Here is a 14481-nt window from a genome sequence, read left to right as displayed (position 1 = left end):
TCCCACAGTGGCCCTTCTCCTGTTGGCTCTCTGCTCCTGACCATTACTTACCAGGTCTCTGCTGAACCACTCTCCACAGGAGCCTTCTTGACCACTTGTCCTGCTCTCCTGCCCTTAGCCCAAGGCCCCGAGAGACCGCACAAAACCCTCACTGGAACCCTGGTAGCTGCCACCATGTGGTGGCCCCCACCAAGCAGTTGTTGAAATTGGCATCAGATGCTTGTGAGCCCTAGGAGCTCATGGGCCCCAGAACAGTCAGCTGGAGACAGAACTTCAGCAAGAGCTGGTGGAAGCCTGGGGCATGTTTGTACGTGCTTGCCTCCCTGCACAGGTAAGGCACATGTATGTACATTTGCACATGCTCATACACGTATTCATTCTGAGACCCATACGTAGCCTGCGTGCCTGCTACCATACATGTATGCGCACACTTGCACACAGAGCACCTGTGCACACCCACCTGTGCATACGTTCTCACACATGCAGTATAGTGGGTTCACTCACGGCTGCTATGACCTCAAGAGCAAGAGAATGAAGCCGTCATCCCCGCCCCCCATGTTCCTGCAATAAAGAGAACAGGAAGGGACTTGGGGCCAAGGACAGGAAGAGGAAGTGGCCTGCACACAGGAGCCAGCACTGGGCAGTCCCTCTGGGTGGGACATAGAGACCGACAGATACAGGTGGGAGGTAGAGTGCAACCCTCCCCCCCTCTTGGCACCTGGTCGTCATTTTATGTCATCCCCTGCCGGGGAAGATCCTGAGGCTGGAGCCAGGCTTGCCCCAGTCATTCTGGGGTCCTCATGGAGCTGGTATCTGACCTGGTCCATGTACCACCAGGCTCCTTCCAGCCTTGGTCTTATATCCCAACTGCCAGTGGCCAAGGAGGGCATCTCTGTGGAGTCTCCTTCTTGAGCTCCACTGTTTGCCCCATACAAGTCACATACCCTGACACTCTGGCCTGGACTGTGGAAGTCTTCCAAGCTCCTGTCCTATGCCATGATCCTATGAAACGAGCCCATCCTAGGATCCCAGAGCAGGTGCTGCAGAGAGTCCCAAGATGGCCATGTGTGCTTGATGGCAAGGGATCTGTGGGACACCCTCCTGCCTAGTCCGGCTTAAGGCTACATAGGAGGTGCCCATTGATGCTTCCACGGTGTGGATGCAGAGGTACCCAAGGGGGCCCCTGCAGCTCAAAGCCACAGAGCAAGGCAGGCTCTAAGAGATAAGACTGATTCCCCAATACCCTCCCACTAGCACCTCTTTGATGGTCATCCCTTTGCTGGTCCCACCCACAGTTGCACAGGCAACATCTGTGGACACAGCTGATGTTAATCCCTTACTATCCCCACACCCCAAAGGCAAGGTGAGCTGCTGTCCTGAAGCCCCACTTCTCCTTCATGCACACCCTTCCCATCCCTCATTTTTCACACAGCTGCGGGGGTCTGCCTGGCACTAGGTGATCCTGGCTGGGTACCTGGATGGTGAGGAGGAAGGAGAGGACACACAGGTGGAGGAGGCAGGGGTCCCAGGGCTCTGGACACAGTTCCAGGGGGCTGGGTTTGCTTTTTTTTTTCTTCACTTAAAATTCTCAGCTCAGTTGGGAGGGACCCAGGAAGGTCAACAGTTCTGGCTTCTCTGAGACTGAGGGTGTTCCAGGATGCATGCAGGATGTTCAGGGCTATAACCGGGGATAAGGCAGATAAACAGGACAAATAGTCACCCTCAAGGGACCCCAAAGCCATTACTTCAGCCTCACCTGCTGTTTGAACTCCTTTTGTCCTTCTGTCCAGCCCTGCTTGCACACTTCCAGGAGTGGTGAGCTCATTAACTTATCAGGGTAACAACTACCAAGGGCTGGACACTGTGAGGACTAGGCACTGACCACAGGGAGGTCAGAGTTAGCTGAGTGGTGTACAGGGGCAGTGGAGGGACAGTACTGGGAACCCTGAGCTGTGGCTGGGCAGACAAGAAGAGGAGGAAAAGGGAGGTGGGGGAGAACAAGGGAGAAGAATGCGGAGAGGGGAGGGGGAGGAGGGGGAGGGGGAGGAGAAGGGATTGGAAAACAGAGGGGAGGCTGGAAAATGGTGGAGGAGGAGGACGAGAACGAGGACGAGGAGTAGGAGGAGGAGAAGAAGAGGAGGGGGAGGGGAGGAGGACGAGGAGGAGGAGGAGGAGGAAACAGTATGGGCAAGACCAGGAGGCCTGGACCCCTTAGCAGAGTCTGAATTCCTTTACCGATCTCTGCCAGTCAGTGGGCCAGTGCCGAGGATGAGATGTGACTTCAAACTCCTCCTCCCTCCCCACCCCTAGAAAGGAATTTCCTTAGAAACTTGGTGGCATCAACCCTCCTGCCTTCCCTCTGTAGATCTTTGAGCTGAGAAAGGCCTTAGTGCTCATGGAGGAGCTGCCAGCAGGGCCAAGAGCCATTTTTCCGAGGCTCCTTGGTCCTCCGCACCAGGATCCACCCCCTCCTACTGGAAGCAGGTCTCACTTCGCCTGCCTGAGACCATCCCTCTACAAGTGTCATCCTTCCTGCCTGGGACCACTGCCACCCTCTTACTGGGGCCGCCACCCCCTTCCTCTGCACCTGCTGACCCTGTTGTTCCTAAATTGCCCTCTTGCTCTGAGAAACCCGTCCCACAGTAAGACCAACTCCTATGCAGCTCTTCCAGTAAAGCCCTCCCAGAGCTCTCTGAGTTCATTCCCAGCTTCCTTGCTTTTTCTTTAAACAGCTTCACTTTATGTGCATCTTGCAACCAAGCTGGGCAGACCTCGGTTCCCAGGGACCCAGGAGCCCAACACTGGGATGATGCCTTTAGGAACGCTTACACTGGACTTCCCTCTACCTTGTAGGAGCCAGGAGAGAGCTGATTTGATGTCTGGCCAAGTATACAGCAAGCACAGGCTAAATGCTTGTAGCGTGTGTTCTCTCAACCTTGTGTTTCCTGTGTGCTGCTCTGTGCCAGGCACCGAATCACTTCTCTTCCTGTAGGGAGCTTCTCTCTTAACCCAGCCCCCAAACATGTATGGGGTAGTAAGCACCCAGTACGTGTGTCCAGAAGTGTGGGTGCTCTTGGTTGAACAAAGGCCAGGCTTCCTACTCCTTTAGAGACAGACAGCCTGGCTCCAGATCCCGGTTACACCCCTAGAGGGCTGGCTTCGCTTTAGGGTCGCTTAACCCTGTCTGACGCGGAGCTGATGTGGCTGGCTTTTCGGAAGGCAAAAGGAGATGACAAGTGTGGCGGTGCTGGGCATGGCTCCTGGTACCAGCACTCAGTGGCAGCATCCCTAACTGTTCTCCTTCACTAATTGCCCATAAATGGTCCTGGCTCAGTGGGTGGGGACCAGTCACCAAGAGGGAGGGAGGGAACAGGCATTGCATAGTCTTCAGAGCTGGGGTCCTGGGGACTGGTCCAGCACCCAGGGGTGCAGTGGTTTCTCAGGCAACATTCCAGGGCTGCTTGGGAGAGGCCCCAGGCAGGGGAGGGCAGTGCCCAGAATTATCCACCAATAGCACAGGCTCCTGGCACCGGGAGCTGCTCTTATCTGCCCAGCCCAGCATGGGGGGTGGCCAGGCTGACTGAGGCGGGACGCTGCCTAGGGACTGGACACGGAACAGCCCCGAGCCAGGCTGGGTGGGTGACGGCTGCTGAGGGCTCTGAGCGTCCCTGCAGGCTGGTGGCCAGCTGGCCACCCATCTCCCCCACCATGTCGGACGGCGAGGGCCCCTCAGCCGGTGAGTGGCAGTGCTATATTTACCCACCGTGGCTCCGGTTGCAGAGGCAAGGCCTCCGCTCACCAAGGGCACAGGGCCCCTCACAAGCTGTAGGCAGCTGTGAGGTGGGGACCCCTTCCTCCTAGCCTGGCATCTGGGAGCTGCAGCTCAGAAGATGCAGTTTAACTTTTGAAGCTGAGTCCTGACAGCACCTCCTGACTTCCCAGTGGGCTTCAGCAGGAAGCTGTGCCTACAGCTGTCAGCCTGGAGAAGGGGGTAGGGCTGACCACCGAGTGCAGTGATCAAGCTAGATGCTGGACCCCAAGCTGGGTGCAGGGTGCATGGGTCCCTGATACTATATGCCAAGCAGTGCATGTATACATTTATCTGGGGGAGAGCCCACAGGTCCCAGAAAAGTTTTGCAGAATCCTGAGTCCCTCCACCAGTTTGAGGTCGACTTCCAGTGAACTCCAAACTCTCTGGACTGGAGGTGGCTAGGGACACAGGTGAGCACAGATGCAGTCAGAGTCTGGGTCCTGCCCACATGCCCTGCCTTCTCTTGGGCAGGAGCTGTGGTGGGGATTGGCTATCCTAGTTAAAGGGCAAGCTAAGATGTTTCCTTGAAGCAACCTGGGGCAGGGTGGGAGCAGGGACAGCCTGACTAGGGCTTATGGTGGTGACTCTTGAGTAGGTGGTTCAGGCTCTGTATCAGTTCTTTCAGGTTCAGGTTGGTGACACTGGTCAAGTGACTTAACATCTCTGAACCTTCAGGTCTGTAGGTGGCAATGGGAAAGTAGGATTGTGCAGTTCATGCAGATCATGACAATGTATGCCTGGGTATCTGGTGTGCTTACAGCACAAGTGGGCACTGAGGGCATGTGCCCAGAGGCACACATGACCCAGGCATCTCCTCCCAGGGCGTTAAGCTGCTGCTCAGCTCTGGCCTATGGAGTCCTCATCCTAAAACCTCACCTTGGTGATTCTTGGGCACTCACAGCTATGCCAGGCTGTCCCAGGAGGTGCTGGGATACTTGATGGACAGTCTCAGTGCCTAAGTCTGGCTGTGTGTGTGTGTGTGTGTGTGTGTGTGTGTGTGTGATATGTGTGTGTGATGGGAGGGGGACATGGACAAAGGCGGCCTGACCTCGCCTGCTTCTGCCAGGCGCCAGCCGAGCTGGCTGCCACAGGCCACCAGCGCCCTGGGGAGCTGCCAACAACAGTCCCTGGCTAGCCAGGCCCCACACCTGACACAGACCCGGAATAGCTCTCTCTCTGCACCAGGGACGCAACACTAGTTTTAGCAGTTTGTAAAGCCACCCGCAGGGAGATGAGTATTTCAGGAAGGCCAGGACAATATTTAGCCCATCAGGGCAATAGCACGGGTCTGAGTATGCTTGAGGCCAGGAGGAGACATGGTCTCCCTGTCCATTCCTTGACGGGGAGAGGCATGTTAGGCTGGGAGGCAGGGCCTGGGGTCCACACTGGCTTGCTTTGTCCTGGCTGTACAGAGATCCTGGGCAAGCTCTGAGGTTCATTTTCCTGGTTATAAAATACAATGTGGTAGTCTGTCTTCCCTATATGGGTCTGACATGGAGTCCTTGTCTTTAGGAATATAAACAGCACCTGTGGGGGAGGCTGAAGCTGGGGGATTGAAAGTTGGAGGCCAGCTAATAGACCCAACAATAACAAACTGGCTCCTGGGTGCAGGGTAGAAAGTTCTGCTCAGAAAAGGGGTCTCTTTGAATATGTTGCCTGATGTCCAGGTTTCTCCCGGATTCCTGCTCCAGCAACAATTGGACCTGGGAAGCTGCTGTGGAAACTACCTGTTGTCGCTAAACAGCCTCCCATCCAGGCCTGTGACCAGTGTCCACATTCTTGAGACCTGTGTGCCCTGGGGTACTGTGCAGATGTTTTTCTTATCTGTTCAAAGGGGACACACTGTTTCTTGCCTGGAGGTGAGAGGCACCAACTCCATTGTGGGGCTAAAGAAACAGGAGCTCAGAGATGCAGATGATGCACCCAAGGTTATTCAGTTGCTACAGGCTCTAGAGATTTGAACCCAGGTCCCCCCATCTGTTTGCATGGAACCCAGGTTAGGTTCTACTCGGAGGGCTTTTCTACTCTGCACACTCAAGGGACTGGGCTGCCGTATTGGCTCCTGCCTGCAGCAGCACCCCTTTTTCAGTGACAGCGACTAGCTTAGCACTGCCTCCAATCATTTGGAGCCTGTAAAAAAATGTGGTACCTTGTTAGGGCATCAGGAAAATTCCGCTCAGAGGGAAGCACAGCAGGTGTTGTAGGCTCTGGGATTTATGGCCTTGTGTTGGAGCAGGCAAGCTTGGAGGAGGCTAAGGTTACCTGGGAGTCAGCAACATATTTATAGCAGGAACTGCTGGCCCACACCAGCCTCTTCAGTGTGTGCATTCTAGGCCCGGCTGTACTTCCTGGGTGCAGGGGAGGCTTGGATGCATCACTTGACCTGACTGAGTCTCAGTTTCCTCTTTGGTAAAATGGGGGCTTGGAACATCCCTCACTGAGTCTATAAGTGATGAGCACTTTCCTGTTATCCGCCATACATCCTGAGTCTTCCTGTGTGGAACTTGTAATAGTCTGTCCCTCTCAGCAGGAAGAGTATCCATGGTTTTGGGCTGTCAGTCTCCCTGTGCTTAGGCAGTATCCCAGCAAAGGAGCAATTCAACTCTGAGCCTTGAGAACAGGCTGCTGCAATCTCAGAGAGCAGTGAATGCAGTCTAACCAGCTCAGGGTTCAAATTCTTGCTCTACCCCTCCCTGGCTCTGTGGCCTTGGGGAAGTCACTTAATCTTTCTGAATATGCCTGATGGGTGAGTATTTGCCCTGCTAGAGGACATAGTAAGGGTGAATCCTAAGTGAGTATGTGCCTGGTCACAGAGTAACCTTCTTTCTCTTCCTGAATACCTGCCAATCCCTCTGTTGAGGTCCTAATCCCCCTATTTGGACATTGTTGGGTGACTGCTTTTGTTAGTACAATGGGGGGGCGGGGCGGTTGTTTTCTTTCTACATTGCTTTCCTTAACACTCTTTTGCCAAGAGGTTCAGCTAAGGGAGCCCCTAATATCCTCAATACCGCCCCCAATACTTCTCCCTCCAAGTACTTGGCTCTGCATAATTCAAAAGCATTTTCTCAAGAATAAGGCCTGAAGACCTTAGCGGGGCATCCATAGCTCACTCAGTTCCTCCAGGTATCTGAGAGCCCCAACTTCTTGTCCCTAAGGCCTCAGGATGAGCCCCTCGCTAGGCACCAAGGTGGACCCCATTGTCTCTCCTTATCCTGGCCACCCCCAGCTCCTACCTCAGTTTCTCCTGGGAGTCCTCAGGCTCCAGCAGGCCATACAGAACTCTGAGGAGGGCCTGCAGCTCTCATTGTACTGGATTCCAGGGTGGGCAAATACTGTGAAAGGACCCAAGGGGGGTTCGGGAGTGGCTCAGGGACACAGAGGAGGTCTCTGAAATGACCTCAGGTCGCTGGCTCCAGGGAAGGTCTGGGCTGGCCTGGGTTACTCTGAAGGTCTGAGCTGGGCTTTATGCCTTGTGCTTCTCACACAACATGCTGACCCCAGAACAAGAAGTGATGTGATGTCCCTGTCCCTGAGGTTTGGAGCACCAAAGCACCCCAGGTTTTGTTGTCTTTTGTGACTGCTGACTGCCATCCTTCCTCAGGGCCCCGGTAAATAACCCCAGAGGAGACGAACCTAATCCCTCTGTTCATTTGCTTTCTGACAAAATGCCCAATAACAGCAGATCATAAGGAGGCAGGGTCTCTGTTCATGGACAGTTGGCACTATTGCTCTAGGCCTGTGATGGGTAGGACCTCATGGTAGGAGCATACAGTGAAGTGGGTCACCTCACAGGAAGCAGAGAGACAGAGAGAGGGCGGGGCTAAGTCCCAGTAGCACCTTCCAACCTCCAGTGACCTAACTGCTTACCACTAAGCCCCACCACCTAAATGTTCCACCCCACCCCCAGTAGCACCCCAGATTGGAGACCAAACCTTTAGCACATAAGCCTCAGGGGGACATTCAAGACCCAAACCACAAAGCTCTCTCAGGCCCTGTTCTTAGAGAGGCACCTGGGCCTGAGCCTACTCCAAGCTGCTTTCCTTCCATGGGTGAGGGCTGCTTGGTCACCCCCTTTTTAGTTAGGCAATTGCATTCAGGCTTCATTCTTTGAGCAGCAGGGAGTCAATGAAGACTCTGGAGTCAAGGAGGTGTCTGGTCTGCTTTGGTGCTTTGGCTGGAAGGCCTAGAAAGAGACCCTGGAGGTCAAGAGGTCAGGGATGAGGCTGGTAAGACGATCCTGAGGATGGACTGGATACCAGCTCAGAAGAGGAGGGACAAGGAGACAGGGAGGACAGCAAATGGAGCTTTGGCCACTGCTGGTGGTGTGGGAGGAAGGTTACAGGAGACTAAGGTCTACACCTTCTCATTTGGAAAGAGAGCCTAGAGCACTCATCTTTGAAGTCTGAGGGGTCACTTTGGGAAACAAGGACTGGCTCTGGGTTAGCCCGTGAAAGTAAGTTAGGATGGGAGAGACTTGGGATGAAGAGAGGAAACCCTCTGCACCAAGCCTGGACCCAGTAGCCCTTCCTCATCTCAGATGTGAAGTGAGGATGGCACCATGACCTCGGAGTGTTGTGGGGATCCCATAAGATGATGCCTTGAAATCCTCCGTGAATGGGTGTGTAGGGGAGGAAGGAGGCAGAGGTGGCCCTTAGGCATGGCTCTTTAAACTGTTACTGTACATGTGCTGGGCACCTGAGACACAGCTGGCACCAAGGGCCTAACCTGAACTGACAGGAAGGGAAGGGATGCAGGTGGATCCCTTGGATGGGCACCGCATTACTGATTCTATTATGGTTCATACACATTTCCAACTCATAGGGTCCTCATGGGTGTGCATGGGGAAACTGAGGAACTGAGGAGAGAGAGAGAGAGAGAGAGAGAGAGAGAGAGAGAGAGAGAGAGATCAACTCAGAGTCAATCCGCAATGGTACGGTGGGCTGGTGCTCAGGCTGTTCTGACGACATAGTGTCCAGCATTGTACTAAACATCCTCCTCTTCTTTTCTCCTGTTCAAAGCTAGATATAGGTAGGGGAATTGCTTTCTCCAGAGACCATTCCCTCAGATTTGCATCCCCAGGGAGCCCTACACCCTTGTCCTCTTGTTGATCAACAGCGTTGAATAGTGCCAGCTGGCCTGTCCCCCACCCGATGCCGCCTGCAGGAACACCCAGGTGTTGGGGTGTCCAGATACGACTAGAGTTCTTGTTGCTGTGTGTCCAGGGACAGGCCTCCCTCCCTTTCTGCATGCAAGGAGGTTATTTATTTTCTTTCCAGACAGTTTCTGGCCCTGAATCCCACAGGATAGCCACACATGACTGTGTACATATGTCCAGTGTTTGGACAGCAGCTGGGCTCTCCGACTTGCTCAGCACTGCATTCATGCATGCACCTGAACTCCAAGCAGTGAATGAATGGGTTCTCATTGTTAAGAGTCCTGCTGTAGTGTCTCAAGTGCCCATGAGGACGCTCCTATTTACAGCAAAAAATACAGGGACAGAACACAGGAAGCCGTCAGGAGTTCAATTTGGGAAACAAAGTGACCTACTTTTGTTCTTTGAAAATATTGAATCAGTTTGAATTGAGTGTCGTTGAGACAACAAGAAGTTTTATTACTTTATTTATTATATGTTTTGTATTTTCTGTGTTTGTGTGTTCTTGCATGTGTAGTGGTCAGAGGACAACTTGGGGGAGTCAGTTCGCTCCATCCACCATGTGCAGTCTGAAGACTGAATTTTGGTTATCGGACTGGTAGCAAGCACCCTTATCTGCTGAGCCACCTTGCTAGCCCCCATTTATCATACCTCTAAAAATTTATTTACTTTTATTATTTATTTATTGGCCTTTTTTTGAGACAGGGTCTCCCTGTAGCCCCAGCTGGCCTGGAACTCACTATGTAGACCAGGCTGCCCTTGAACTCACAGAGATCTGCCTGCCTCTGCCTCCCAAGTTCTGGGATTAAAGGCATGTGCCCCAGTTCTATTTATTTTTATTTTATGTCTATGAATGTTTGCCTGCATGTCTACATGTGTATCATAAGCATACAATGCTCTCAGAAGCCAGAAAAGAGCATCAGATCCCCTGGAACTGGAGTTATAGATGTTTGTGTGGAGTTACAGATGTAGGTGCTGGGAACTGAACTCAGGTCCTCTGCAGGAGTCATAAACTGCTCTTACACACTGAGCTGTCTCTCCAGCTCCCCTTCATCATATTTTTAAGAGAAACAAAACTGTTAGCATTTGCAAATACATAGAATTTTCTTGATATTATACAGTTAAAATAGGATGCAGAAACTGTTTGCGGAGGCAAATTAAACATATCAGTGGTCATCCAGGTTGTACCTCAAACTTTCTCACTTTGCATTTTTCTTTTAAGCATTGGCATTTATCAGAACAGCCTCTTTGAGGGTTTTTTTTTTTTTTTTTTTCTGATGGTACTGGAAGTTAGGATGGGTTTGGTTTGCTGTGGAAATACAGATTGCAGTGGTTCACAGTGAAGGTGTTTCTCATTCATACACTGTCATTTACAGTCTGGTCTGGGCAGGACAGGTGCTCAGCACTGTATGTTGTGACAGTTCTATACGGACCCATATTCCCCCAGTCATTGCACAAGGGGAAGACAGAGGCAGGAACACCAGCATGGCCAACTAAATGGTTCTACAGGAAGTGATGGATATCACTGTGACTGGTATCTCATTGACTAAAGCAAGTTGTATGTCTTGTATGAAAGCAAGATGGTGGGTAGGCTCTCTGAGCGGACTCTAGTAACATGCATCCTCTATTGACTTTCCCCCACTTGAACATTTTGTGTAACTCTACAGCAATCCACTTTAATTATAAAACTTTCAGAGCGCATTGTATACCCTGCAGTCAGAAGACTTTCAAAATGTGCCTTGTGTGATTTTAAATATGCAAATTACAAATCAAGGGGCTAAATGTTTCAAGCCAATTTTCCTTCCCACAGACATGAATTTGCACTTAAAAGCATACACATCCCCATTCATCTGTTGATGGACAGTTAGAATGTTTCCACTTCTTGGCTGTTGTGACAGTGCTGCTGTGACACAGGGTGCAGGTGTCCCTCCACATACTGATTCTATTTACTTTGGGTACGTACCTAGTAGTGGGATGGCTGGATCATATGGTAGGTTTATTTTTAGTTTTTTTTTTTTTCAATGCTCCATGCTGATTTCCATAGTGGCTGAACTAGTTTACATTCCTACCAGCTGTGAGTTAAGGGTTCCTCTTTCCTAGCATCCTAGCCAATGCTTTCCTTTAATCTTTTTTTTTGTTGTTGTTGTTATTGTGTATGTGTGTGGGCATGCATGCCCAAGTGCCTGTGTGGAGGTCAGAGGACAACTTTGTGCAGGTGATTCTCCCCTCCAACCTTCATGCGGGTTCTGGGGGTTGAACTCAGGTCATCAGGGCTGCCTGGAAAGAGCTTTTCCTGCAAAGCCATCTTGCCTTATCTTTTTGATACTAGCCTTTGATAACAGGTGTGAGGTAATAGTTCACTGTGGTTTTATTTTTCCTTTCCCTGATGATTACTGGTGCTGAGCATGTTTTCATACACCTGTCGGCCACTAGCCATTTGTATGTCTTCTTTTGAGAAATGCTGCTTCAAGTCTTGCTCATTTTGAATGGAATTATTTGGCTCTTAAACATTGAGGCATTTGAGTTTCTTCTTTTCTTTTTAAAATTAAAAAATATTTATGTGCATGGGTGTATGTCTGTGTGGGTATGTGCACATGTGTGCGGGTGCCCACAGACCCAGAACAGAGCATCGGATCCTGTGGAAGTAGAATACGGCAGTTGTGAGATGCCCAGTGTGGATGCTGGGGACTGAACTCGGTGTTCTCAAGAGCAGTGTGTGCTCTCAATTGCCAAGACATCTTTCAAGTCCTTCCCTTTTTTTGTGAGACAAGGTCTCATACTGTAACCCAGGTGGGTCTGAACTCACTATGTAGCCCAGGCTGGCCTCCAAATCACAATGCTCCTTTTGCTTCAACTTCCCAGGACTGGGATTGTAGGCACGAAGCACCATACTTGACTTGAATTTCTTTATTTTTAAAAGAGAATTTATTTATGTGTATGTTTGTCTGTGCAAGTGTATGTGTGAGAGGCCAGAAGAAGGCATTGTATCCCCTGAGTTAGAGTTACATGTAGTTGTGAGCTGCCTGATGTGAGTCATGGAAACTAAACTCTGGTCCTTTGCAAGAGCAGCAGATGCTCTTAACCACTGAGCTGTCTCTGTAGTCCCTTGTATTTCTTTTGTGTTCTGTATATTAACCCTTTGTGAGACGTATATGATTCTCTTTTGGGGAGCCCTCCATGACCCCTGAGATACCAAGGTCTGAGTATGCTCAGGTTGCTGTATAAAATGATGCAGTATTTGCATATAACTTACACATCCCCCTGCATAATTTACATAATCTCTAGATGATTTACACTACCTACCACTGTGTAAAGCCTATGGAAATAGCTGTCACACTGGGTTGGCTGGGGGAAATGACAAGAAAATAGTCTGTACATGTCCAGTCAGATGAAACCTTCCTCGGCCTAACTGCAGAGCGCCTGTCATCACACTATTTTGCTTCAGATATCTTGACCCTCGGTTGGTTGAATCCATAGATACAGAAGCCAAGGATTCAGTGGGCAGATTGTACTTTGCAAGTATTTTTTTTCTCATCCTGTGGGTGGTCTTCTTGCTCTCTGGATTGTTCCCTTTGCTCTGCAAAAACTCATTTGTTGGATATAATCCCAGTGGTCTATTTGTGCTTTTGAGATCTTCCTAAAAAAGAAAATCTTGCCCCAAACACATGTCCATTGGTGGATGAATAGATAAAGAAAATGTAGGATATTGTAATGGAATGCTAGTCAGCCATAAAGAAGGGAAGTCAGCCATCTGTGACAATGTGGATGGAATGGGAGATGTTATTGTGTTAAATGACATTAGTCAGGCACCTAAAGACAGATGCTGCATGATCTCACTTGCGTGTGGAATCTGAAAGAACTGATCCACAGAAGTGGAGAGCAGTGTGGCAGTTACTAGAGGTGGGGCAGGTAGCAGGGAGAGGGCAGGGAAGAGCTTGGATAAAGGAACATAACCTTAGTGAGGCTTCTAGTTTGCATTCTGTTGCCGTGATAAATACCGTGACCAAAAGCAGCACAGAGAAGAAGGGGTTTATTCCATCTTACATGATACAGCCCATCATCAAGGGAAACCAGGGCAGGAACTCAAGGCAGGAGCCTGGGGGCAGGAAGCTGCTTTCTGGCTTGCTCCCTCTGGCTTGCTCAGCTACCTTTCTTTTTATTTTACTATTTTTATTTTATGTGTATGAGTGTGTTGCCTGCATGTATGTGAGTGCACCTGTGTCGTGCAATGCTGCAGAGGTCAGAAGAGGGCTTTGGAGTTCCCTGGAACTGGAGTTAAGGATGGTTCATAGCCGCCACGTGGGTGCTGGGAATCGAAGCCGGGTCCTCTTTCAAGAGCAGTCAGTGCTCTTAACCACGGAGCCATCTCTCCAGGCCCTCAGCTACCTTTCTTATACAGCCCAGGCCCACCTGCTCAGGGATGGCCAACCCTGGAGCCCCAGCATTCCTCCTGTCTCTGCCTCCCTAGTGCTGGGATTACAGGTGCACACTGCTACCCTGGGCTTTTTAAGTGGGTTCTGGGTATCTGAGCTTACGTCTTCTTAGCAAGCACTTTACTGACTGAGCCATCTTCCAGCCCCAAAAGTCTGTTTTGATGTTCTATTTGCTAAGGCACAAAACAGAGAGTGGGGCCGGTGAGGCCCAGAGCAGACTAATCAGTGTGTCCCAGTGAATTGATAAGGAAATGATGATAGAAAGTACTGGGGAAGGATTTTAAATGCTCGAGGGGCGGTCTCTGTATGGGTAGACACACTGCACTGGTTTATGGCACAATCTGTCACCAACCAACCAGCCAATCAACCATCCTAACACTCTTCTGATAGTATATATGTATAGCTGAAGAAACTTAAATAAAAGTTTATAAATAAAAGTTTGAAGCCCGACAGAGGACCGAGCACAACACACATTGGTTCTTATAACAAGAGAAGACCTAGTTAAAAAAAAATACAGTTTGCCAGACTGGGGCGGTGGTTCAATAATAGTACTTGCTGTGCAAGCATGAGGATGTGAGTTCAAATCCCCAGCACTCACATAAAAGGCTCGATATGGCCACATATGCCTGTAAGCTCAATACTGGAAGTGCAGAGACAGGAGGACCCTGAAATCCGACTGACTGGCCAGGCTGGCAGAAATGATGAGCTTTTAGTTCAGTGAGAGAGCCTGTCCCAGCACACTAGGAAGGGATAGAGGAAGATACCAATATTCTGCTCTAGCTGTTGCATGCCTGTGTACCTGCAAGCTCATATACATGCAACACACACACACACACATACACGTACACACACACACACACACACACACACACACACACACACAATGCTAAGGGTCTTACCTCTCCTGGAAATGTTCAGAATTCTGAGCATACTGAACTGTCCCAGCCACAATCTGAGAGTCTGAGTCCTGGTCAGGGTTAAGGCATCCAGAGCACCAGTATCACAGAGGGCATTTGGGGAACATCAGCTGTGACTTAAAAGCAGAGGGGTCTGTAGGGAGGACAAGCTATCTTCTGAGGGGTGAC

The 14481-nt window shown here is 50.5% G+C and overlaps 1 protein-coding gene across 2 annotated transcripts in view; it reads left to right on the top strand.

The window, feature by feature from the left end:
- Positions 1–3543: 3543 nt before the first annotated feature.
- Positions 3544–14481, top strand: part of Eml1 (EMAP like 1) — a 188418-nt gene continuing 177480 nt past the window's right edge. The window contains exon 1 of one of the 2 annotated variants that reach the window (XM_017796225.2): positions 3544–3736. In XM_017796225.2, coding sequence (XP_017651714.1) covers positions 3709–3736 — 28 coding nt within the window. In that variant the 5' untranslated portion in view covers positions 3544–3708. The remainder of the gene's footprint in view (positions 3737–14481) is intronic. The other variant, XM_017796224.2, reaches the window with a different exon arrangement.

This window comes from Nannospalax galili, unplaced genomic scaffold (genome assembly GCF_000622305.1).
Source record: "Nannospalax galili isolate Female #2095 unplaced genomic scaffold, S.galili_v1.0 scaffold188, whole genome shotgun sequence".
In the NCBI taxonomy this organism is placed as follows: domain Eukaryota; kingdom Metazoa; phylum Chordata; class Mammalia; order Rodentia; family Spalacidae; genus Nannospalax; species Nannospalax galili.
This window is presented reverse-complemented; position numbering and strand designations above follow the sequence as displayed.